This window comes from Lagopus muta, chromosome 16, assembly GCF_023343835.1.
Source record: "Lagopus muta isolate bLagMut1 chromosome 16, bLagMut1 primary, whole genome shotgun sequence".
NCBI classification, from domain to species: domain Eukaryota; kingdom Metazoa; phylum Chordata; class Aves; order Galliformes; family Phasianidae; genus Lagopus; species Lagopus muta.
The window spans coordinates 10140738-10166871 of NC_064448.1; the positions used below are offsets into that span (position 1 = coordinate 10140738).

At 53.7% G+C, this 26134-nt stretch overlaps 2 protein-coding genes across 8 annotated transcripts in view; one reads left to right on the top strand and one right to left on the bottom strand.

Moving 5' to 3' along the window:
* Positions 1–768: 768 nt before the first annotated feature.
* On the top strand, positions 769–24374 carry NECAB3 (N-terminal EF-hand calcium binding protein 3). The gene is made up of 13 exons (XM_048963551.1): positions 769–1009; positions 4692–4716; positions 5712–5820; positions 12954–12979; positions 13318–13415; positions 19347–19483; positions 19658–19779; positions 20067–20146; positions 20456–20509; positions 20956–21068; positions 22178–22255; positions 22562–22653; positions 23141–24374. Exons 1-13 carry the CDS (start codon positions 917–919, stop codon positions 23167–23169), a joined length of 1056 nt encoding a protein of 351 aa, XP_048819508.1. The 5' UTR covers positions 769–916; the 3' UTR covers positions 23170–24374.
* The window catches only part of CBFA2T2 (CBFA2/RUNX1 partner transcriptional co-repressor 2), a 51713-nt gene continuing 49697 nt past the window's right edge, over positions 24119–26134 (bottom strand). For all 7 annotated transcript variants that reach the window (XM_048963535.1, XM_048963534.1, XM_048963536.1 and 4 more), the window contains exon 11: positions 24119–26023. In XM_048963535.1, the coding sequence (XP_048819492.1) occupies positions 25745–26023 (279 nt within the window). In that variant the 3' untranslated portion in view covers positions 24119–25744. The remainder of the gene's footprint in view (positions 26024–26134) is intronic.

Here is a 26134-nt window from a genome sequence, read left to right on the forward strand (position 1 = left end):
GAAGCCCATTTGCATTTCTGCAGAGAGCAAACAACATGGGGAGGTGAAGCACGGCATCATTTATGCATGAGGCACCACGAGGAGCTCCACTGACTTGTGCCCAGCTGTGTTGTTGTGCCCTGCTCTGCCCAGGCAGCACAGCTGAGGGGACTGCACACCCAGGAGAGGGTCCATAAGGGACCCCACACCTAGGGGAGGCATCATGGGGTCCTCTGCTGAACCCCTGCAGCCTTTCTCAGAACCTGGAGATATCCTGGCTGTGCCCAGTCTGTGGCCACGGCCCCCAGAGCTGCTGTGGGGCAACTGGGGCTGCATGGGGACCTCAGTGGGGTCGTACTGAGCCAACTGGGGCTGCATTATGGGCTCGCTGGCACCACAGTGGGGCTGCACTGGGGCCTCAGTGGGACTGCTCTGAGGTTGTACTGAGCCAACTGTGGCCGCACCAGGGTGACTGGGGCTGCCCTGAGCCCTCACTGCGACACTGGGGCCATACTGAGTCAACTGAGGCTGCACCAGGGACACGCGGAGCCAACTGAGACTTGACTGGGCCAACTGGAACTGCACTGCGGCCGCCCCGAACCTGCCGGACCCGGCCGGTGCTGACCGCGTCCCCGCGGCTGCCGACACTGTGGCAACCGCCGCCTCCGCGCTTCCCGCAGCACCGCCCCGCCCCGCCTCTTTCCTCTTTCCTCAATCACAGGCGCGATTCTGAGATGCCAATCACCGAGCGCGACCAATCGAAGCGCCGCGGGGGCGGGCTTTGCGCCGAGGCAAAGTTGCCGGGCGGCTGCGGGACCGCTCGGTGAGGGCAGGCGGGAGCGCGCCGCTCCTGCGGTACTGTGGTGCGGGCACCGCGCCGAGAGGGCACCGCACCGCACTGCACCCCGCGGGCGGGCGGGCGGGCAGCGGGCCGGCCATGATGGCGTGCGCCGAGCTGCTGGCCGTGTGTCTGCTGCCGGCCAAGCTCGGCCCCGAGCCCCGCCGCGAGCCGCTGCCCATCTTCCACGACGTGAGTGCCGCGCGGGGCCCAGAGCTGGGCGCGGGGGCAGCGTCGGGTGGGCGCCGGCGGGACCGGAGCCGTGCGGGGTGAGCCGCGGCCTTGGGGACGGAGCGGTGGCGAGCGAGAGCTGCGCGCCGGGCTCCGGGGGCGGCCCCGGGGCTGGATGTGGCCCCGCTGCTCCCTGTGGGCGCGGATCGCGGATCCCGTCTGCCGCCGTGGCCGTCGGCCCTCGTGCGGGCGGCTCGCGGGGCTGCAGCTGCCCGTCCTGCCGCGGGGCTCGGGCTGCGCGGCTCTCCAGCCGGCGTCGTTAACCGCACTGATGGCTTGGCTGAGGGAACGCGGGCTGTGGTGGTGACAGCTCGGCTCCTCTGGGCGGTCGCTTTGTCCCAGATCTATCCCTCGGAGTGTCGTTAAGGCAATTAAAATGTGTAGTGTTAACAGAGCTAGCAGCAGCTCTCGTGGCGCACCAGCCGCTTCCCGGGTTCTCTCGGCTTCCCTCCCTCTCCCTCCGGGTTGCTGTGCTCCTGCCTCAACTCTGGAGCTCGCCAGAACGGTTTGAATGCTTCCTAGGCCAGCTGGGTTCGTGGAGCCCAGCTGTGTGCTTTCTCCTCCCGCAGCCGGGTGGGCTCCAGTCTGTCCTACACACCGCAGTGAGACCTGCAGCAATGGGAGCGTGTGAGCACAGCATGAACCCCGGACAGTGCCCCTTGTATCGGGCACCTCCAGGTGCTGGAAGGATGTGAGCCTGCTTTTTCCCCCCAGGCTGCAGAGATGCTGCTGGGGGACTATGTCTCTCTGGGCACATCTGGACATGGTGGCACTGCCAGGAAGCTGAGCTGTGGGCTGGCAGTAGGATGGATGGCAGGGAGCAGCACTGGTGCATTCCTCTCTGATGTGTGTGGTGGATAGGGCTCCTGAGCAGCCCAGATGCTTTTACTAATGAGAGATAGAGAGGAAAAGAAGATAAGGAAAGCAGAGAAGGATAAATGAGATGAGAGGGAGAACAGTGGGATCTGCCTGTCTGCCTGTGGTAAGTCATGCCAGGCTGACTCTGAAGAGCCAGGTCACCTCTCCTGGCCTGCATTTGCCCCTGTTGGAAGTCACCAATGTTTTGGGAAGGTAAGAACAAGGGCTCTGCCTGCAGTGCTTCAGCATGCATGCTGTGTGAACTGCAGCACTGCTGTTGCAATTATTACTCTCCATATACATCTCAAGCCCCAGAGGAGTTTGTCCCTCAGACTGGAGCTAGGGCTCGCTTGCTTTCCATTCTGTATACCAGAGGTTTCAGAAAAGCTGTTTGCACAGCCAGTCTTGTGCCTGAGGCATGGCGGTAAGCTGCAGTGACCTGTCTGTTAGTTCCCTGGGTGACTGCCCCCACCTCACAACCAGGGTGTCCCCTGCTATGTGCCTGGGAGCAGAGGTTGCTTCTAGCCCTGCGAGCAAGAGGGGCCCTGTAATGTCCTGCTTTTCCAGGGCTCAAGGGGCTTAATCCCAAAATAAAAGTAGTCTCAAGTCTTCGTTCATTGTTCTGTCTGTCACTGCAGGCACTGAGCAGGCTGTGGCCCCTTGAGCTTAAGCCCGAGAGCCGGGTGAAGGGACATGTCTCTCAGGCTTGAGGCAGTGTCCCTGTGTTTCTGAAACTGCCCAGCAACGTGAATGCATGTGAGGATGGAGGTAGGGCTCTCCAGTTGCCAACCCAGACTTGTTTCTGTTCTCAGGCTGAGGGCAGGTGGGATGAGGAACCTGCTGTCCCCAGCATCGCACAGCCTCAGGGGATGTTGCCTTTCCTTCACAGGGCCCCTTCAGCTCCATTTCCTTGCTAAGATGATCTTCATACATTTCTGCTGCATACACAGGCAGAGCTTTGCTAACAGGTTGCTGGAGTGGAGGTTTCTGTATATGAGTGAAAAGCATCTCCTTGCTATGACTCCAGGACAAATACCCCCAGGTTAAGGACCTGCTTCTTTCCCAGCCCCATGGCATCCCCCCCAAAGCTCTGCCCTCCCGCCTAGCCTGCAGGCAGACCACAGTGAGCCAGGCCAGCCTAGGAGAAGGAAATGTTTGGCCTCCCTTGATTCTGAGTTAGGTAATACCTGGGTGACACTGGCAGTGTTTTGGGGTGCGGGTGGGATGAGCTAGCTGGCCTCAGTGTTGGAAGGAAATATAGCCCTGAAAGCCTGAGTGGAACCAGATACAGATGCAGATCCTTTCGCCTGGAGAAAGTTTTGCTTTAAAGCCCAGAGAAATCCCCAGTGTGTGCAGAATGCAAGTTTCTGTACTTAGTTGGTAGCAAGAAAGCTTTGAAGTCCATCCTGAGAGTCCTAATGGGCACTCAGAGTGCCCTGCCCTGTTCATTTGAGGAAAGCAGCCTGCCGTGACCAGGAATGGCATCTTGCAGGCAGTTACCTAATGCTGGGCAGCTCAGGGCAGTGCTGCCAAGGGAGCTGGTTTTGCTCAGGAGAGCATCCTCCTGTGAGGTGTCCCTGCTTCTGGTTTGGGCCATGGGGATGGAGCAGGGAGCTCCCTGTAGGGACCGGCTTCGAGAATGAGATTTCTTCAGGAAACTATGTCAGCTGTCTTTTTGTCTGAGCAAATGGCAGGAACATCTCTGTGTCTGTGTGCAGGGCTGGCTATGGGCTGTGAGCAGAACCTTCAGCAAGCTGTGTGGGACAGAGCTGGGGTTGCAAGGGCAGCTTTATGGATGTATCTGCCAGCAGTGAGGAGCAGAGCTGCTCTAGGGCTGCTTTAGCAGTGGTTTCTATTCTGCAGGTGCTCGGAAAAGAGCGTAACAAAGCCTGCTTTCCCTTTGTCCTGCCCTTTTTCATTCCTGATCTTTCTTCAGACCTGAAAGAGATGGTTAAAAAGACGAAAGTTGTGACACACAGCTTGCTGTTGTCAGCTCTGCTAGGATGTGCTGGCCAAAAGCCTGTACTGTTCTGTCTGGCAAGATGTTCTCAGCCTTCAGCAATTGTGAAATTGTGCTGTTCCTCTCCGGAATCAGCCCAAGACCTTCAGACAGTTGTTGGTGAAAAGGGAGAGGGGAAGCAATAAGAAAACCTGGCTTTCTCCTGGGCCCTGTGGTTTGAGACAAGATGCTTAACCAGAGCAGTGCTCAAACTGTGCTCTGGGACAGAATTAGTTACAGATGAATGAATTAATTATTAGTTACGTTGCAGGGGTTCACGTGTCCGGGTGTCCTGTACAGGAGAATTGTGAAGGGCTGTTACAACACGCAGGGTGAGAGCTGCAGATGGTTGAAATGTTGGTGATGACGTGCAAAGCGCTCACATTATGGAGTGTTTTTTGCTTAATGTTCTTTCATTTAAGGGGTTTGAAAAATTAAACACTTTCCATCACGAGGCTGTAGCAAAGCTGCAGCAATGCCTTTCCTACCTTGTCTCCCTCTGCGTTCTCTAAAAGAAGCTCTGTGCTAGTGCTGGACTTGCTTGGGCATCAGCAATTGTGCTGAGAGCTTTGTGCAGTGGAGAGAAATGGTTTTAAGCATTTGCAAAGGGAAATTTCCCCCCAAGCAGTCTGTGCACGCTGTCCTTCCGAGCCCCGGTGGCGTGGGCTGCCCCACAGCTCCTGCAGGGCCGGAGGTGCCCCTGTGGTGGCTGGGGAGGGCTGGCAGCTACTGTGCTTGCTGCTTTCCCTGCCTCTGCTCTCAGCCTTGTCTTGTTTTCTCTTTCAGATTTTCCGGCGAGCAGACAAGAACGGTGAGTGCTTTGTTCTGCTGCCTCCTCCCCCTCTCAGCCCCGGGTAAAGCTGTAGCCCTTCCTCACTGAGAGGCTCACTGGAAGAGCGAAGGACAGGCAGCTCTCTGCCTGGAAGAAAATTGCTTTTCTGCTTTGCCTGGAGGTGAAGGCACTGGCCAGGGACTGGGAAAGCAGTTTTCCCAAGCTCAGCGTGGCCTGTGTGTCACCCAGCACAGGGCTGGGTGCTGAGATGTCACCACCTGCACCACTATTGCACAAAGGCAGTGCGATGGGAGGCAGAGCAGGGCTGGCCAGGATCCATCGGGCTTTTTCTCTGTCCCTTGCTGCACTGTCTCTGCCCTCTGTTGGGTGACTCTGCTCTTCGACTCCACCAGAGACCCTTATGTCTCAGTGTTAGGCTGGAGTTATATTTGGCACCCTTAAACCAAGGTGTTCAATGCCACGAGTGGTTTCTACAAGCCTTCCTCCTACCTTGGCTCTTCTCTTTCATGGTAGATTGCAGGGTCCAGAAGCCACCTTTGATGCAGATCAAAATGCAGCTCAGGAGCATCAGTTCCCTACAGATTGGAAAGAAAGAGCTCATGAGTCAAAGAAAAGATTTTCTTTCCATAGATATCTGATGCCATCCTCATTGTGAGACTTATAATAGGCTCTGTACTGAGGAGAACTGAATGGAAAGCCAGCCTAGAAACTTAATTTAAGTGTAGTTTCAATACGTTTCTGAAAATGTTACGAAAGGTCTTTTGGAAGGAAGGATCAGGGTAGCTGAGATTCCCACCTAGCAGCACTTGCCCTGCCTGCCAGCCCTGCTAGGTATCTGATGGGGTTGCTCTGGCTGATGGGATGTGCTTTCAATGAGATCTCCACTCTAATTATCATGCACAACACGCCCAGCTATCCCACGCTTCTGTGAAGAGGCTGCTGAGAGGATTGCTGGGGCTTGTATGCTTCTTTCTGCAGATATATAATTATTCTTCCCTTTTGTTTAAATGCAGATGATGGGAAACTGTCATTTGAGGAGTTCAAGAACTATTTTGCTGATGGAATCCTCAGCTCGGAGGAGCTGTGGGAGTTGTTCAGTGGCATTGACAGGCGTCATTCAGAGTAAGTACCATGGTGGTGCAGAGGAGAGGAGATGAAGGAGGATATGAAACTGCTTGGCTGTAGATGGAGGACATTTGGAGGCGGGTGCAATAAATAGTCAGGGTGAGATAAACCTAACTCTTGTGACACGCAGATGTTAAAATCCATTAAACACCGACTGTGAGCACTGGTGATGAGAGAAAGCAGGTTTTCTGAATCGGGCACTATCAGATTTACTTCAGTGCCATAAGAGCAAGCATCCATTTAAAATTACATTATGTTGGTTTGAAAAATGTCTTCCAGAAATACGCAGCTCTACAGAGCAGGTTGTGTGTCTGCAGGAGGAGCATGTGGCGATGTGAGGACGATGAACAGTTATCCTGGTGCCTGCTGACACAGGGAGCTGATTTTTCACTTACGTAAGAACTTTCCACCAGAAATGGGCCTTGTGAGTGTCAGTGTAACTGTGAATTTAGGTCAGCACTTAACTCTGGGCTCCTGTAGGTTGGAGCTACCTAGGGAGATCAGCTGGGCTTTGCTGGGTTTGTCGTGCCACTGACAGCAAATTCTGAGCAGTCCCTGAGCTATGCACCCGAGTTGGGTGAGTGGAGCGATTGATTCTGACCAAGGGCTGGTGGGTTAGGTGGTGCTCTTGACGTAGTGATGGGGCAAAGAAGTGGGCTGGTGCCTCTGCAGCCCCTTGGGCCTCTTTCTGTGATATGTATCCATCTGGACAGCTGCTGAGGAGGTTTTGTACCATTTGTGTGAGGGCTGGAGGGCATCTTCCTCCAGTGACTGCTTGCTGCTGTGTGTACGGTCAGATGGGCTTGCTGGATGAGGGCAGCAGGAGGTGAGCTGCAGGTGCCTCCTTAGTCTATTTGGGAACCCAGGGACATAGCAGGGAGCTGTTGCCTTTCTGTGCTCCTCCCACTGATCCTTAGTTTGGGGTGATGTTGGAGTCATCACCGCTGCAGTACCACTGGAAAACAGATTACAGCAGAACAGAGGGCTTTATCTGACTGGCAGCGATCTCTTGGTTTACCATTGCTTTCAAGATGGGTTTCCTGATGTCCCAGGGCAGCAGCTCCACCAAACCTCAGCCCTTCTGCCTATGGAAGAGGCGGGATGCTGTGCTGGGCCCCTCCAAACTGCCCGGTGCCCCCTGACTCTGCAGGCCCCACGCCCCAGGGCAGCATGCCTGCTCTGAGAGTCATGTGTGGCCTTGGCTGCTGCAGTGCTCTCTGGAAATTGTCACCTGTAATGACAGCATGGTAGCTATGACAACGTGATGTTTGCAGCACTGAGCTGGTGACATCTATTAGCAGGGCGTGATCTCTTTCATGCCATGCAGACCAGAAGGGACCTTGCAGACAAAGTTAGTTTCCAAATTTTTGCATTCACTAACTTCAAGGAAGCACAGGAGACCCTTTGTCCTACAAGGATGCCCTCAGTTCTCCATGGGAAGAAGGGGCAGATGGAAGGCCCAGCCCTGAGGATGCTTTGGGAACACTCCTGTTTCTGTCCCTGGCTGGGATGTGAGCCATGTGCACATGCACAGGGTTAGTTCTGGGACAGTGAGCACGTGGGAGAGGGATGGATTTGGCATTGTGGCAGCAAGGGAGCTGTACTTAATCTCTCCAACCTGATCATTAGCTGGTAGAGGAGCAGGTAGCATCTCCAGGAGCAGGAGCCTGGTGCTCAGCTAATTGCCTGGTAGGAGGCAACCAGTCCTTTGCAAACAACGTATTTCTCAGCGTGCCCTGATCCTGGCCTGGAGCTCTGTGCCTGCTAGGCTGAGGGCTTTCCAGGCAGCCTTGTCCCCAAGGAGAAACTACCAGCGACTGCCTCCTCCCTGAAGCCTCTCCCTGGGGCCAGCTCCACTGTTGCTGGCTTTGTGCACAGCCTTCCACGAGGCAGTGTCAGCTTTCACTTGGTGCCACTCCAGGCTGGATTTGGCCTGGCAGTGAACCGTGGCGTTTGCTGTCACACAAGTGACATAGAAACCTTGTCCAGGGCAGGCAAGCAGGCTTGGCTCTGGGCAGCTTCAGGATGCATTAGATAGTTTATTGCTTCATTGACCTTGCCAGAGACTTCAGAGATGTAACAGGGTTTGCTCTCTGTTTGCGTAAAATGGAACTGGTAAATATGCACTGGGCTCTGCACAGACCTACCTACCTGCTGCACGGTACAGGTGATGGAGAAATCAGTCAATATTTGGTGTGCTGGACCACGGAACGCTTCCCGTGGCTCTGCATCTGGAGTCAGGCTTTCTGCCATTTGTTCTTGGAGTATTCAGGGAAGGCTCCTACTTTGTGGAACTTCTGGTGCCTCATAAGGGCTGTGCTTGTAGCCCTGCTGTCTCCTGGAGAAGAGCCAGACTGGACCAGACCAGGGCTTTGTCTCTCCCAGTATCTTTCTGCCACTGGTGTTGACAGAAGGGACTTAACAAGACTATATGGGAAGCTCCTTTACCCTTCCAGCAATCACTAGTTCAGGACCTTCTTGATAACATCACCAGCTCCTGTTGTCCTCCACAAATCTAATCTTGTTTTGAAACGGTTTAGACTTTCAGCTTCAGCCATGCAGGCTGGAAGTTAGGTCCACAGTTGAGCTGTGTAGCACAATGCAGCTTTCTCCAGCTTTTTTGATTCCTGATATCTGCCAATTCTGTGTGATATTCCACAGGTTATCATGAGAGGTATTTCGAGGCTGTCAGTGAAGCCTTCTCCCTGCAGATGCTGTGATTGCTTTGAGCTTCACGGAAACATAAAACATAAGCTTTTATACTGAGCAGAGCATGTTCAGAGGTAGATGTTCAGCACCATCTGCTTGTATCTGAAATCAAAGGTGGGCAGAGGCCTTCAGAGGTCAACCTGCTGCTGGTGTGCTTCTTGCACGTGAATTCAGCATAAGCATGGTCAGCTCTGCAAGCACACCTGGCCTTCTTCTCTCGTGTTCTGTAGCTTTTTTGACAGTGGGAAAGTTTCACTCTTGATCCAGTTGGTGAATTTGGTCACAAGGATGCTGTGTTCATCAGGTCTGTGTTGAAAAGATTGTTTCATTGTCAGTGACAGCCTGACCCAAGGAAACACAGCAACAGGGATTTTTTATACCCAGACATTATCTGTGTCTGGGTAATGGAGTGCTGCCCAGACACATACTGACTCTCTTTCATCACTGCCAGCCTGCATCTGCTCCCCTGGCTCACAAACCTGACATCTGGGAAGATTAATATTTTAGAGGTCTCATGCATTATTTGTTCTCCTTCCAGAGAGCCCACAGCATCACATTCTCCTTTCCTCCCTTCCTCTCTGTCCTTCCTGCCTGCCTGTGCTCCACCTCCGGTGTCACCCAGTGCTCAGGCAGGACACTGGTGGTGTTTGTTAGAGCTGCCTCTGCACGGTTCAGCTCAGTTCTGAGCAGGTGGAATAAAGGCTGAGGGGTAACCCAACGTCTGTTTGCTGCATTGGAAGGAGGGATCTGATCAGAGTATGTTTGCAAAAAACTTGTAATCCAACATGTTTGTTTGAGTGATTGTTTGAAGGTTTTCTGTTTCCCTGTGAGACATTTTTAGTCTCATAGGCACTCCATTTTGGTTTTAAAATATCTCCTCATCCTAATTTTTCGGCATTTAGAAAACGTTTTGTAGTGAAACTGCATGCAACTTTTGGCAATACCTCAGTCCAACAGCGAGGCTCATGCTGCATTTCACTTGTCAGAGAGTGCAGCACCAGAGCTGGCACCGGAGCAGAAGAGACCGTGTCTCCCTGTATGCTTTTTCATCCACCAAAACTTCTGCTAGAGAAAAGCCAAATGTTTTTGGGGGCAGTGGAAAAGCTCCATTGCTGCAGAAGTGTCTTGGGAGGAACAGCATGCAGGTTGCTGCCAGAGCAGCCATGTGTCTGTGCTCAGCCCAGACAGGTGGGTGGCAAGGGGTCCTGAGAGCCCTTCAAAGGTCCCCAACCCTGGGATTGTCCCCTCCTGAGCACATCTGTATGGGATTGTCCTGCCCAGGGCTGAGACCCAGCATGGGAGCTGTTTGGACAAAGCCCTGAGGTGTGTGTGCTGTGGGCTCACTGCTCTGTGCATGGACTGATGCAGTGTGCCCCAGAAAGTGTCAGGAGGATCTCTTGTACCTTTCTGTTCTGCATCAGTTGGGAAAATCTAGATGGGAAAAAAGAGATCCAGCACATCCTCCTTTGTGTGGGAGGTAGCTGTCAAATCAGGCTGACAGGAGCTCGGATGCAGTCTGTTGAGAGTTCTGATCTTGAGCCACGAGTGAAGGGTTTGGGATCTCTGAAGGTCTGCTGACCTTTTATTTTTTAAGATCTCTCGGGAAATTCCCTCAGGCCTCTGGTGCTGTGGAAGAACTGGTTGTGTCACATTGCCTCCTGTCTTTGCTCTGATGCTCGCTGTCACAGCATCAGCCAGTCTTTCTACTCTGGAGAGTGACTGCAACTCTAAAGAGCGCAGCTAAGGTTTGGAACCAGATCTGTGATCACAGCAGAGGTTTCCAATGTGAACGTTAAATGGTAAAAAAACCAGAATTCCCATCTGCTTTGCTGAAGCTGATTGATGTTTTCTTGCATCAGTTCCAGGCGCATTCTGACAAAATCCTGAAAACATAATGATGACAAGATCCTCCATCATCAGTTCAAGCTTAATTACCGTTAATCAGAGGCTTGAATGTAGTCAAAATACAGCTATGTGGAAATGTGGAGAGCCTCAGAATAAGTGCTTTGGAGACAGAGGATGCCTGTCCTGCAGTGATAAGAGGAGGTGTCAGAGGGAGGAGATATTGGTACTGCACTCTCTTTTTTTTACCCTTTTCTTATTGCACTCTGCCTCTTCTCACCATGCAGTGCTGTGCTCTAGCTGCTGGTGTTTCAGTGCTGACATGGGAAGAACCAAGTGTGATTTTGCACTTTTGCAAGGCAGGGGCAGTGCAGGTGCAGGAGCTGGGAAGCAGTGGCCATACAGAGTTTGCCCACTTGGTTTTGCTGACTCGGGTCCACATCTCCTCTTTCGTGTTACTCACCTCTTGGATGGGAACCAGTGGCTGCAGTTATTCCTCTGGAGCACAGGTTACACAAGCTGTGCCATGGATGCTGCAGTGCCCAATCTCTGTGTCAGTGCAGCAGCAAGGGACTTCCTGCAGCTCTGCAGGTTCCAGACAGCTTTCAGAAACTTGTAGAAAAAAATAGGAAAGAGCAAGATATTTTTTACAATTCAAATTTGTGCTTCAAACCCCAATCAGCTTGGCAGAGCTGTGGGGGCATGCATGGAGCTTCTTAGAGGTGGGACCAGTAAAGCCTGACAGAGAGGAGCTGGCAGGTGAAGGGGCATTGGTTCTGTTGATTATCTGTACTGTATCTCAGGGGAAACACTATTTTTATCTTTAAAACTATCTTAACTTTAAAAACTATCTGCAGTGCCTGGACTGTAGTCCAGAACTCTGCCTTAATCAGCTCCTCCAGTGCTGTAATGTGGATGAACCAAAGCACGTCTCAGCACTGCCTCCACTGCCTAAGTAACACGTGATGCAAGTAACTCAATGCAGGGGCTGCAGTCCCACTGCCAGAGGCTTCTTGCTCCTAAAGAGGTTTGGGTTTGGTTATGCAATTTCCATTTCATGACCCCAGTACTTGCCCTCCCAGTATTTCTACACCCTGAAATTGGGTTCTCCAGCAAACCCCAAGTGCAGGAGCATCCTGCTGAGTCCATCCTCCCTGCCACACTCGCCTGCCATGCTCCCCATGTTCCCCTGCCCATCTGTGTCTGCTGAGGCTGTGCAGGTTTTTGGGTCACGGGGGCCAGGTGACAGCCTGGGGCAGCCAGGTTCATGGGACTTTGCCAACCCACTGCCCCACGTGTGAGCCTGCAGCCTGCTCTCTGCAGGGGGCTGCCCTTGTGTGTTCTTGGCTGTGAAGCAGCAACGTGCTGCAGTCTGCTGAGCTTTGCAGGCATTGCTGGTCCAGGTTGATCTGCTTACAGCAGGAGCACTGACAAGGTGCTGTGTTTCCCACATAGACTGGGGAAATGTGAAATTGACATCTGTCAGCTCAAAAATGAGAGGCTTGGACGTTGCTATTCCCACTGGGGTTTGCGTATTTTCGTAATTGGAAGCACTGTGTGTTATTAAAGATCATGGAATCTTGACGGAAAGAGAGATGCAGAAACCAGCAGCATGCTGCAGCCACTTTTGTGCTGGGAGCCCAGCAAGCTCCAGGTATCACCAGTTCCTCCACACGTGACAGCACTTGAGCATTTATAATCATTTTTAATACTGTCTTCCACTTTTCCAATCAGGTGTAAAAAAGGCTGCAGACACTTGGGAGATTTTGAGACAGCAGAATTTCTTGAGGAGGCTGATTTGAATAAATGACATCTTGGGGCATTTTCCCTGGGAGCCGTGCAGGTGATGTGAGGCATCACAAGCAGAGCTGCTTTGCAGCTTTGGTTGCCTGAGTGTTTCTGCCAGCTCTGGGCAGTGTCCAGCATTCTGCCCCAAAACTGCGAGGTATTTTGGGCTGTGTCCTCCTTCCTTTCCACCCCAGCAGTGCCTTTATAAGCAGGAAGAGGGAGGTTGGCCCTTTGTTTGCAGTGCTTGAGAGTGCTGTGACCAGGGGGCAGGGGTGTGCAGAGCTGCATTTGTAGGGTGACAGCTACAAGTTCAAGGCTTGGGGCTGTTTTGCCGCAATCCTGTTTGCAGCAATGAGGCTGTGTTCCTGCCTACCTGGGCATGTGGTGGTTTTCCCACAGGACTCGTGCCTTGTCTGGCGCCTGGTGGCAAGAAGGTTCAGGGAACTAACAAGCTTCTCAGTCTGTTTGTTTTTTTTTTTTAATTATCTATTTGCTGTCTGCCTTGTGTCTGTCAGCCTTACAGGAGCTGCTCCAGGGGCATGTGTGGGACAGAGAGGACAGGAGGGGGACTGGTGTCACATGAGAAGGACCTGAGCAGAAGCGATGCTTCTTCACACCTTCCTTCTGAGCTTGTGTGGCTTTTTATCTATTTATTAGAAATACAGCCTTTAAAATGCACTGGAGGAGCAGTAAATTCAGTGGGGGCTCCTGACAAGACTTCAAGACCCCACTCACCACAACTGTTTCTCCCAAACCAGCCTCACTATCTAACAAAACTGTTTTTCTTGCAGCAATGTGGACACAGAGAAGCTGTGTGGTAAGTAAGCTGATCTTCTCTTCCGGAGGGGCTTTGTCTCTTGAGGGGTCTGCAGGGGGTTTATGCATCTGGGCTGGGCAGGCTGTGTGGCAGTGATGGGTCCCTGTGTTTGGGTCCCAGCTGGCCGAGGGAGGGTGACAGAGGGTATCTGCTTTCCTCCAGGGATGGGGCAGTTGTCTCTGGGGCAGAAATGGGCTGTCCATCTGGTGCCAGGCAGGAGGTGTGATTGCTGGGCGGGAATGGGAATGCCCCATGCAGTGCTGGAAGCAGCTGGCACAGGGGAGGCGAGGAAGGAGACGTTTTGGGACACGCTCACAGTGTCTTCTCTCCCACTTCAGATTATTTCTCAGCGTATCTTGGAGAGTACAGGAATGTGCTTTCTGCATTGGAAACGCTCAACTCTGCTGTCCTGGCAGCCATGGACAAAACCAAGCTGGTAAGGATGAGGCAGGAGGGTGGGTAACAGAAGTGCTGTTCTCATCTTCTCGTTCAGCATTAAACGTGGGTTTCAGGGGCTGCAGATGTGGCACTACCCAGGTGTTACAGGTTACCTGCTGCAATGAGTTTTGATGTGGATGGGTTACTTGAGGGTGGATGCTGTGTCAGGCAGCTCAAGCTGGAGCTTCAGTGGATATGAGTTTCTGCTCACAGAAAGGGGACAGGAGTTGCTGTAGGGAAAGGGCCACTTCAGGAAGTTGCCAAATGTTCAGAAGGAAAAGAATGGTGAAATCCATTGACTCCTAGCTGAGTTCACCCCTGCTGCGAATGCCTTTCCTCTTCCTGCAGCTTATACTGAGGGGAAGCAGATCTGAGGCTGTTAATGAGGCCAAGCAGCATCCTGCTTTGTCTGCATGTTGGAGGACAGGGGTCTGCAGCATGCAGCACTGCAGCTGAACTGCAGCTGCAAGAGAGCAGTAGCAAATGCTGGAAGGGACCCTTCTGGGTATCAGCGTCTTGTCTGCATCTGAGGGGTAAGAGGTGGTTTAGCTTTGTACCTGGGGCCACCGCCAGGAAGGTGCGTAGGGAAAAAGAGGCAGTTCCCTTCTGGTCAGAGAAGCAAAGGGTCCTGCTGCCAGCTCCCCGAGCAGCTCTCTGGGGTGTTTGTGTCTCTGTAAACTCACTCATGATTTTGCCCTTTGTGCCACTTTCTGGCCAGATCCACCCTCAGTAGTGTCTCCCCGTGCAATCTGATTAAATGCAAATCCCTAGGGAGAGAATGATTCATCTGAAGAGAGCTGTGCTTTATTTGACTTCTTTTCTTATTTATTTATTTTAATAATGAATTCATTGTATATTCATGTATTTCTCCCAAGTACAGCACAATTACTGTCTGCTTCACAGCATTGGCACGATGTATTCATTCATTTAATAGTTCCTGGTGTAAACATCCCAGAGAGTTCCATTATAATTACATGTCGCTCTGCAGCCCTGCTCAGCACACACCTTGAACCACTCATTTTCTTAAATTAACTTCTCGTTTTCCTTATCTCTTGCCCTTTTTCACTGGGTTTGAAGAAATAAAAAGCAACCTGTACTGGCTTTGTTGTTGAAATTCTAAAGCCTTGGATGCAGCCTCTAGGAACTGGAGCTTGGCAGGGGTTTCTGGTGTCACACGTTTTCCCTGGAAAAGGGAGGCAGGTTTCTGCTGTTGAAACAGGTTTGTGTGTTTGTTTGCTTTTGCACCTGTGATGGTTCTGAGCAGAGCTGGGAGGAGGGCAGAGCATGTTGGTTGTGCAGCACCTGGTCAAGGTGCAAGTGCTGGTGCTGCTGGGTGCTGCTCCATGTCCTGCCCTGGGTGACCCAGGGAGAAACCAGGGCTCGTGTTGGAGCTGTGGGAAGTGTATCACTGCTAGAGGCTGCCAGAGATGATAAACACTGCTTTCTTAGCGTGCTGCGACCTGAATGCCTTCCCGTGTTTGTATTTCCAGAGGGGCTGTTCTGGGAGTAATGGGTCTACTGGGGTTGGGTGGGAAGATTATAGCTCACACCTGAGCCAGGGCAATGGGCAGAGAATGGAGGTTTCCCATGTGATGTCTGCCTGTCATTTCTGTTGACTCAATCATCCCCTGTGCCCCCGTGGCTGAGGAATGACAGTTCCACTTTGTCAGAGGAACGTCCCTGAGCTGAGTGAAACTTCTTCCTGTGGGTTTTGCTGGAGGTGCAGCAGTGCTGGGTGCTGAGCAGGCTGAAAGGTCCCGGCCTGCTGAAGTGGCCCTGCTATGAGACTCTGCCTCCAGAGCAGGCCTGTCACCTTGGTGGGGGATTTCCAATAGCTGCCTGGTTTTCCCGGGCTTTATGTAAGAGAGCTTTGCGTGATGCTCATGGATGCAGTGGTACCAGATGTATGGGAACTGTTGAGTCCCAGTCTGAAGCACTGACTGAGCACCTGGGGAAAGGACCTGGTCAGCCCTGGGAGCACAGGTGAAGGCAATTCAGGTGTGGGACCAGAAGGGGTGAAGCCTGGCTGCACCCCTCTTAGACCTCATTTGAGGGCTGACTGCCAGTGGGGAAGGAGCTCTTTCTGGAGTTTTCCCTGTGAGCTGAGATCCTCTGAGAGAGGTGAGCAGTCCTTTTTCCTTCCCTTATAGCAGCTTTCTGTTGCATTAGTCCCTCTGTCGCTGCACCCCTGGTATCACCATTCCATCGTGTTGACCTTTCTGATTGTTATACCTGGACCAGCTAAAGGAAGAAGGGCATCTCTAATTTGGCCTGGGTCTCACCAGTGGAATCGCAGCATCCCTTGGTTGCGAGTGCGATCTGACTCCAGTAGCTCCTTCTTTCTTCTGCCTGAGGGTTGCCACCCCTGTATCCTCCAGGCACTTGTTCCACAGCTGCAGGAAGCCTCAGGTAAATAAACATGAGCCCACTTTTCAAGGTGGAAATCAGAGCATGGGATGCTGCATTAACACAACAAAAACACGCCTCATGGGAGACAGGCTGGGCTTGCTCAGATGGGCAGCGAGCTGCAGGGAGGGAAATACAGAAATGAAAGCTCAGAGGGAACGTGGTGCGGCTGTGCTGGGAGCTGTGGGTTGAAGCGGTGCCTCTGAAAGCCTTCTTGGTGCATTGGCTCCCACCCCTGCACGCAGGACGCCTGGCACAGACGTGCAGGGTGTCTCCTGGCTGCGTCCTCGGTGCCTGCAGTCACCTTGTAGGCTGCTGCAAAGTGCTGCAGGAGCGTGGGAAGTGGAAGCCAGGTTGGTCCTCGCTGTTGCTGTGACAGCAGTGGCTGTAGGAAATAGCGTCTGTGTGGGCAGCAAAGCTGCGCCAGCTCGTTCTGCTTCGTCCTCAGTTGGCAGGAAAAGAAATGCCGGGTTCATGCATTCCCATCCTTCCTCTTTGGTAGAAACGTGGTAAAGAATGATACCTGTTCAAGGAAAAGGTTGTTTGGTTGGTTTTTTTGGTTGGTTGTTTCCTAATGTAATAATTGTGTATTTTTAAAGCGTAACTACTGGTAGCTGTGCTATAATATATTAAATATACCTTATTCTATGGCTGAACTTTGCATTTGCAGCATAATAGTGTCAGAGCAGGATGCAAACCTCTAACAGGGATCCTGTGTGCTAGAATCTTCTCATTCTCTAGCCTGCAAACACTGCAAACCAAGCTACAAATACCCCTCCAAATCAGATGCTTTGATGTCTCCATTGGCAGGAACTGTGTGTTCACCTATTCCACTCTGTGTCCCAAGTTTAACCACCATCATAAGAAACAAATAAAACCTCTCAAAGCACAATTGCAGCAGTTCTTGGCAGCTTTGGGATTTTTGTTTGGGTCAGCAGAGCTGAGTACCACTCTGCAACCACAGTTCTTGTGCTCACTGAGTTATTTCCTGCTTTCCAAGAGCCTTTGCTGTGAGCAAAGTGAGATGTATTTTATCAAGGTTCTATTGACAGTGGGGTTTGAAGTGTTTATTGCAATACCCAACAAGAGGTTTTATTTTTATTTTTTGTTCCCTGAAGTGAGCTGTGCAGCTGAATCAAAGTAAAAGAGTATTTTCAATCAATTCCCTCCCTGGCATGAGATCTTCCAAGGTGATGCAGAGGGGTGAGTTAGCATTTCATGTCTGCTGAAACGCCTCCTTTGAGCCCAGACATGAGGTGCCCATCACTTGATGTGGGGCAGAGGGAACGTTTTTCACCATGGAACCCCAAGGGACTTCAGTGATGCAGTGCTGCCCAGCAGTTCCTCACTGTGCCTTCAGTGTGCCCTGAGGCTTGGAGACTCCTCTGCTTTCTGCTGGATTCCTGAGAGCTCCATGGAGCTCCTGAAGGATGGTTATTTCCACCCTCCTCTCTGCGTGCTCCCAGGGGCGTGCTGTGTTTGAGCAAGACAGGAGGGAGCTGGCTTGTGCACAGGGCACATCTGAAATGCTTGCAGTTGTGTTGGGACCCTGCTTTGTCCATGGGGAACAGTTGGAGGTACACAGTAAGAGAAGGACACCAGAGCACAGTGGAAGTGTATGTTGGAGCCGGGTGGGCTCATCTCAGCTGCTGTGTATAGAGCAGATTGGAGCCTCCAGAAATGTCTGGCAGGAGCCTGAGCTCTCCTCTGAGAATGTAGGTGGGGGGCGAGCTGGGAAGGGAAACCTGAGCCTGTCTCAGCACTGTGCACCTAGCACGGACAGCCCACATGTGTCCCAGAGGTGCCCCAGCTCCCATTGCTGCTCTGGGCACGGGGAATCACTTCCTCTGACCTTGCAGTGAGGCCAGGGGCTCTGTTTTGTGCAGCCCCCTGTGAATGGGCATGGCTGAGGGTACGTGAGCAGCTCACTGCAGGCAGCACAGGGGGACAGGGCTGGGGCTCTGCTTCCTAAGGCCACGCCACCATCAGCTGCTTCTCTGCCACCTTCTCACTCTGGCAGGAAAGAGATTGGTTTTGAGAGATGGATAGAAATCCACGCACAGTGGAGCTGCTGTGGTGAGAGTTGTCTGCTTGGACAGAGAGCAGCTGCGGCTGTCTGTGCCTGCTCTGCAGATGAGCATCCTCTCCGCTTTCAAGGCCAGGAGCTGGCATTGCACTGAGCTGCAGCCTTGTGAGGTGACAGCTGCAGGCAGAGCTGTTTCCAGCGTCAGGGTGAGTGTGCCTGCTTGGGTAATTACACTAACGACTTTGTTTCTGCTGTGTGGGACTGCTGGCTCTGTGCCTCCCCCTGCTCCTGGCCAGAGGCCTGGTGTGGCTGTGGGACGGGGTCTGTGCCTTGCACCATTTCTGACAGCAGCATTGGAAGGGTTACATCCAAGTGCTTTTATGCAGAGCTTTTGGAATTTGGGATCCTCAGTTCTTCTGTGTGTTGGAGAGAAACAGAATAGGAATTGGAAATATTTGACCTCAATAATGCAACCACATCACTGGAATCTGTTTTGGAGAGGAGGGTTTGAGCTCAGTGCCCAAGAGTGGGACTCACTCAGCTCCCTGAAGCACCAAGCTACCTTTATACCAAAATTGCAAAGAGTGAGTTCAGTTTTCTGGTTTTCCCCACTTGTACTTCATTCTCAGTGCTGGGCTGCTCTGTTGTGGTCAGAGATCACCTCTTGCAGTAATGTTGCTGCAGTACAAGCACTGTGTAGCCCTTCTCAGCTCATTCCTTCCATGGATGTGGCTTCTCATTCAGACCTGTGGGGCCCTGCTGTGCTGGCAGGGAATCCAGGAAGGCTGGTTTTGCTGTGGTGCTCTGGGTGTGCCCGACCTACGGCCTGAAGCCTTGGGGCCTGGCTGTGGAGCAGCTGGACCAGGTGATCCGAGCTCCCCTGAATTCACAGGGGCGTATTGCAGTGATGTTGGATGGAACAGTTTGGAGCACCAGGGGAAAGCAGTTCAGTTCTTTTGGAGCATTCAGAGTTATTTTGGACTCCTGCAACAGGGCAGGAGCTGGGCCTTGATCATCTTCTACAGGAGTGTTGGCTTCTGTGCAGCACTGGGACACTCCATCTGCCTGCTGGAGTATTCTGCCTGCATACTGGGGCCTTGTTGCTGGTACTTCTCCTTTCCCATCCACATGTGCTGGAAGGATGTGAATGATGCTGCCATCGAGTCTTCAGTCCTTGCTGCCATGCTTCTGTCTGGAGCAGCCAGGAGCCTCAGCAGGCAGCCTGTGTTGGAGGTTTGCAGCACTGAGCTGGGAAGAGCGTCTTCTTGGGAAAGCCAGGAAACATGGAGGAGTCCCCTGTCTGCATGGTGTTACCCACTGTGACTCTCTTGGTGTACTCAGGTACCTTCTAGAGTGTCTGCAAGGCCAACAGGTGGAGCCCAGGGGAGCTTTGGTTGAGCAGCCTGAGCTTATTTAAGGGCCTTGCTCTTCCAGATATGTCTGTGCTTCGTCACGCAGAGCTGTGGCGTCTGACTGTTTCTCTCCCCTTCCCCACAGAGCTACGAGACCTCCTCCAAGATGGAGCAGTTCCTGACCCGCTTCCTGCTGCGGGAGACCATGCACCAGCTGCAGTCCCTGCAGGGCTCACTCGAGTGTGCTGTGGACACCATGGAGGAGCAGGCAGGACGGGAGAGGTACTGGGTGCTTGCTGGGTGCGCTGTGCCCTCGCACCACCACGGGGTCACGGAGTGCTGGGACTCGGGGTGCTTCTGGGAGGGATCTGTTGGAGCTGCCCTTTGTGACCCCAGCGTGCAGTTGGCCCTGGGAAGGACCGACCCCAACTCCTCCTTTGCTTTTTATCCTTTCAGAAAGGACATAAAGATATCAGAGACTTTGGTTGGCTTGAGGTCAGGGCGGCGATGTGGGCGCAGAGGACAGAAGAACATCTGTCTGTCTCCAACAGACCCCTACTCTGGGATGCTGACCACAGGTACTGTAGCTCAGCCATCCTGGAGCCATGTCAGTGGATAAAAGTGTCTGCCCCCATCCTGCTACAGCCTGGGCTGGGTGTGAGAGCAGTCTGCAGCGGGGCCTGGACTGCTGCACCCAGAAATTACAATCCAGACCATTGTGAGATTTTGTATCTCTTGAGCAGCAGGAAGGGTTTCAGTACAAAAATCAGTTTCTTGGTTTATATCAGAGGTTTAGAAACTTCTGCGGTTTTCTGAGTCTTCAGCAAGCTTTTGTGGTGACATCTCTGTGCCTTCACCTCTGCAGGTGTTTGTGTGGAAGCTGACAGCCAGTGGATGGCAGAGATCTCCAGGCTCCAGCAGCTCATTGAGAAATTGGAGTGCAAGGTGCGGGGGGCTGGGGGCTGCCCCACACCTCAGTGCCAGAGCAGCTGGGACCTCTGCTCGTGCCAATAGCTGTGGCATTCAGCCCTGGCTTCATTACAGAGCTGCACCAATTCACCAGACTCTGACTTGTGAGTCAGTCTGGACCCACAGAGCCCCACAGATGTGTGTGTGTCACATCCCCTCGTCCCCAGGTATCTGAACACCTCTGAGGTGGTGCTCATCTCACACCGAGCTGGGCTGGGCTGTGGGTGGCTGCTCATTTTGCTTTATTACCAAATTCTCAGCTAACAATGATTCTGTGAAATGCAGAGCCCACGCCTGGAGCCTCTGAAGGAGGAAGCAACGTGCAAAGGAAGAGATGAAGTAAGTGCCTGTCCTGTTGCTTGTCTCTTGCAGTAATGCTGATGTGTGTACAGATTTTTCTCTTGTGCTCCTCTGTGCACTGAGACACTCGCTGGCTTTGGCCCAGAGCTGTCCTTGTTGCCCAGGGCACATGCAGCCCAAGGCACGTGCAGCTTCTGGGTGTGTGTGTGTGTGTGTGTGTGTGTGTGTGTCTGTGATCAGCCCGAGGAGGGCAGCGCTCTGCTTGTGAGCACCCAAACCTCTCAGCTTTGTTCCAGGCCCCGTGGTTGGGGTGTCCCTTTCAGCTGGAGCAAGCACAGAGGGAAGCACAGCAGTCGTGGTGCCAGCCTGGCTTCTCTGCTGCCCTGTGCTTGCTGTCCCTGCACCATCCCGCTGCATGGAGGGAGGAGGGCAAGCATGGGGACGGCTCTGTTTGCGATGCTGCTGACTGCCTGTCCCCCCTGCAGAGCATCCTGGTGGCCAAGAGGCAGATATCAGTGGCCAAGGGTGGCATCGAGGAATTTCGCCAGGCACTCAGGTCCTACATGGAGGTCACCACGGCGCAGAGCAGCTGCCTGCAGTAAGTGTGGTGGGGAAGGAGCAGGGCAGCCCTCAGCCCTGTGTCAGCACAACGCAGGGCTGTGCTGGGAGGCGAGAGGGGGTTATGCCAACCTGAATGATGGTGCCATACGCCTGTAAGAGAGTGCAGCTTTGAGAGACTTGAGAGGAAGGGAGAAAAGTCAGGGTAGAGCTGGTGTCACAGCATTATTTCACATAAAGCGTGTTTGGTGCTGGTGGGAAGCATCCTGACCTTCTAAAGCTGGCCTCTGGTGTAAGATCAGGGCTGTGCACCAGCACTGCACCAGAGCTAAGGATGGAGCCCTGGGCCAGATGGAGGCACAGCTCAGTCACTGTGTCCCTGCAGACTGCGGCTGCTGCTGGAGTGTCCTTTTTCCCAGGGGAGGCTTTAGGCTGCTTCCAGAGGAAAATGTTTGTGCTGTACCCATTTAAAGTGCCATTTTTCAGCTCTTCAGTTTCAGCAGTACAAAACTGCATTTCAGTGCAAGCAAAAGGAAGAAACTTGTTTTGACGTGTGGCAGTGAGAATGATGTGTAATTTTTTTTAGGCTTGATGGGCTTTTCCCTCATAAGAAATTGCTGATAGGTGGATGGTTGGACTGGATGATCTTGAAGGTCTTTTCCAACCTTGGTGATTCTGTGAGCTGTTAGTGTGACATGGGAGCAGCACTATGGGCTCTCCATGTGAGTGGGAAGCAGATGTGAAGCCTGAGAAGACCCTGCTCAGTGCTCCAGCACAGGGAACATCAGAGTGTGGTGCAGCCCTACGCACGGCACAGCTCTGAGCTGCTGCTTGGGCATCCTTGGGTGTCCTTTGCCTTTGCTGCCCCAGTTTCCTTCCTGCACCTGTCACAGTCCAATGCAGATTGTCCCGTGGCTCTGGATTTCACTCCCTGAGAAATAAGGAAACACCTCCATGCTGCTCCTGGGCTGCTGTGAGGGTCACCCCAAAGGCATTTCAGCTCCTGGCTGTTGAACTGATGTGGTGGGGGTTCCCCAGGTTGTGGCTGTGCCCTAGCATTGCTCTCTGGCAGCTGGGTGGGCACATGTGGGCAGAGTTGTGCTCCTTGTTCCCAAGTGGCCGCAGCTCAGGTTGCTCCTGTCCCCACAGCGTGTCTGCCTGCAAGCTGACAGACGAGGCCTGCTTCATCCTCTATGAGTTCTGGCAGGATGCAGCTTCGTGGAGAAGGTCAGGGACTTTCTTGTGTGTGGTGGGGGGCCAGGAGCTCCTGCGTGCGCTGGGTGGGAGTGGAAAGGGATTCTCTTGGTACTCTGGGGGCCCTCACCAGCCTGTCCTGCTCCCTTGGCCGCTCGTGTCCCAGGACTGATGGCAGCAAAGGGGGGCTGAGCGCTCAGCTCGAGGTGTGGGAGTGGGGTGGGAGCAGCAGTGCTCGGGGCAATGTCAGTGCAGCCCTGTCCCCTGCCTGGCACAGAGCCCTCCTGCAGCCCTGGGCCACGAGCAGGACAGGCTCCTGACCTGCATGCTGCCCCACAGCCACCTCCAGTCCAGCCACAGCAAGATGTTCCAGCGGGCCACCATCAGCTTGCTGGAGTCCCCGGAGCTGCTGACCACGATGCTCTTCCCAGGTGAGTGGGGGCTCGATGAGGCTGTGCTGCGGGTAGCAGCCTCCTACATCACGTTTCCAAATGTGCTGTGCAGCCTGGATTGCTGAGCAGATGAGAGCAGCTCCTGGTGGAAGGCGCGCACAGACCTGCTGCTGCCAGCCTGGGCCCCAGCTGGAGGCTGCACTGACTGCCCACTGTGCTTCCCCCCATCCCAGAGAGCTGGCTGTAGAGTACGTGCCCTCCTGGTCCCGGGGGCTGTGTCTGAGCTCCATTTTTAAGGGTGCAGTGAGAGACCTGCTGAGGGGGGAGTTTGGAGGCAGCTCTGACACCAAATTGCTCTCCATTTTGCTATTTACCATGCAGGTGGTGCTGGTGCATCTGCAGGGGAGCCTCAGCTCTCTGAGCAGGGCTGCATCCCTGCTCCATCCCCTCAACCCACCCCTCCCCTCAACACCACCTCCTGCCCTCCCTGCCCACTTCCCCTGAGCTCTCCTTTTTCCCTCCCCAGCCTCGTGGTGGATAATGAACAACAACTGACCCGAGCAGCCGCTCCAGCTGCTGCTGGCACGCAGAAGGACACGGAGCCCCTGCACGGCTGCTGCCTGCGCTCACGTTTGTCACCTCTGCTCCCCCTCCTGCAGCCCCAGGGCTGCCTGCCTGGTGGCCCCAGCGTTGTTTCACCGTTTTGATCTTTTTGTGTCCTTCATCTATTAATTTATTTACTCCTAGTGCAGCGGGTGAGCGTGGCACCGGGTCCCCACAGTGCCACCCCCCGAGTGCAGCTCCTGGCTCTATGCTGCTGCTGAGTGAACATAAACAGAACTGGCACCAGCACAGTGCTGGCATGGAGTGTGTGGCTGTCACTGCATGCTGCGGGTTGGGAATGGCATGGTGAGGAGCCAGGGCAGTACAGTGGCTGTAACAGCACAACGGTGGCTGTGTCCTCATGCTGCAGAGCCAGCAGAAACTGAGCTGCTGAGAGCAGTGAGAAGTGAGAGCCAGCATGGGCACAGGCCACAGCCCTGCAGGGGAAGGGAGAATGTCACAGCTCTTCTCCTGCCACGCACCTCTCCTGCACCAGCAGCATGGTGCTCAGCACCACTCCTCTTTTCCCTGCTGGCTTACACCAGAGATGCTAATTTGAATGGTTTGACTCCATTCCCCATTTGTAGTCATTAAAAATGCCATCAGTCTGTGCAGCACCATGGGGCACAGAGAGGCAGGGCAGGGCTTGGGGTGCAGGAGAGGGCTCTGCTCCCCCCAGCCGTGGAGGTGGGGGATGGCATCTATGAGAGGGCAAAATGCTGGGGACTGCAGCTTGTAACTGCTGCTGAGCAGTGCTGGGGGGCACTTGGGGCTGACCTGCAGCCAGCAGCTCTCCAGGGCAGCCACAAACATTTCCCCAGCCCTTGCATGGCCACGGCCCCTAAACCCTGCATTTTGTCCCCATGTTTCTGCCCCCAGCGGCAGATAGGGGAAAGTGCTGTGTGATGAGGAGAGTCTTTTTATTGACTACTTTTGAGTAGAACAAACTAAATACATCTGTAACAGTTTGGGTTCCTTTATACAGTACATTAAATAAGTTATGCACAGGAATGAAGTAACAAATTCCTATTACAGAATTAAATGTCCAAAAAAAAAAAAAGGAAAAATAGAAAACTCAGTCCCTCAAGTCTGCCCATGTCCCAAGTTCACGTGTATCGTTACGTGTTTACAAAAAATAATAATTATTCTAATCATGACTGTTAGTATTGTACTCATTTACACTGGGGTTAATTTTAATACACAGCCACCAAAGCTGCATGAGGACGATGGAAGACGGCCTATGTACACACGTGGGCAGCACTCGGCCCTCACACTGCAGGCCCTGGGCTGGGCTGACCCTGACTGCTCCATGAGAACAGGGAGACTTTGGGGCTTTATTTTGCGAGATAATCCCCTGCAGAAGCAGGGCTGAGCTGCAGAGCGGCTCCCACAGCAGCATTCCCTACAGGCTGTGGTTGCTGCTCGAGCCCAGCACGCCGCCTGCAAGCTCTGGGATCATTCCTTGCATCTCCATTATTCACCTCCAATGGAAAAAGTGATCAAAAATAATTTGGGAATTACTTGCCTCATTGGGCTCCAACCCAGCGAGCACACAAACCCAGTCATGGAAACGCAGCTTTACTGAACAGATGCTTTCCTCAGTCCCATTTGTGTGCAGCACAGCATGAGCTCAGTGCGGGTGCACTGCGGATCCTCCCACTGCTGCACTGCTGACAGCACGGTGCTGGAGCACAGCCCTGTGCCCCCCCAGGCCTGAGCAGCTTCTCCCCAGGCAGTGCTGGCTGCAAGGAGCTGAGAGGAGCAGCGGAGGGTGCTGGGCCCCACGGCTTCAGGTCGGGCTCTGGGGCAGGAGCTGTGTGGGAAGAGCGGGCTGTGACAGCACCCAGCGCTCACACTGCAGCCTCGGTGGTTGAAAGCAGTAATAACTCCCAAACCAACAGCTTCCACGCAACAAACCAACGCTTCCTGCATAGCAGATATCTGCACCCAGATGGAAAGGGCAGTAATCACCCGTGAGGGATTCAGGTTTGGGCTGCAGGCGTTCAAAGGTCCAACATCAGACCCAACACTGCTGCCTGGCGTGGCACAGAGGGACTCAGCGCAGCCCCTGGAGTGGAGCTGTACCCCCACCCCCAGGGTGATCCTGTCCTTATCACTGCATGGCAGGATGGGATGCTCCTGCTGGGACAGCAGCCCCGCTGGGGCAGAGCACCACACAGCACTGGGAGCAGGGTAACAACAGACAGACGCACCTGGGGCTGAATACAGAGGGCTTCGGACACCCCAAGGAAGGAGCTGAGCCAAGGCCCAGGGCTCTGTGTGCCCAGCACTCCTGCCTGCAGCCCCGACTCCTCGGCAGCGATGGGTGCGGAGATGCTGTGGGTGTGTGCTGCAGCTCCCTGTGCACCCAGCGAGGCAGGAGGGGCGGCAAAGCTTCCAACAGAGGTGACCTGGGTTTGTCCAACGCGTCAACTGATCCGAGCTCCCGGGGGTTTTATTTTCCAACTTCAAAAACCAAAACACCACCAGGACAACGAAGGAAACGGGCTGAACCCAAACTTCCCCTTTAGAGTCCGTTTGTGTCTATCGCTGTCACAGATGCGGGCGTGGAGGAGCGGGAGGTGGCCGCCGAGCTCTTCTCCATGCTGGGGCTGGGCACGCCGTCCCCGGCCTTGGCCGAGCGCCCTGCAGGCAGCGCCAGCCCCTTGCTGTGGCCATGCAGGCTCTGCCCACAGATGCGGTGGTGCCGCTCCCAGTCCTTGTGCTGGCAGAAGGAGCCGCAGTAGCGCGCGATGTTGCAGCCGCTGCACGTCTCGCTGGCCTTGCGGCCGCAGTTCCAGCAGCTCTGAAAGGAAGCAGACGTCGCGCTTGGAAACGGGTCTCGCAAACAGAGCTGTAGGAACCTAACAGAGCTGCTGCCTCAACGGTGCTGGGGGGAACCGCTCACCCCCGTCGG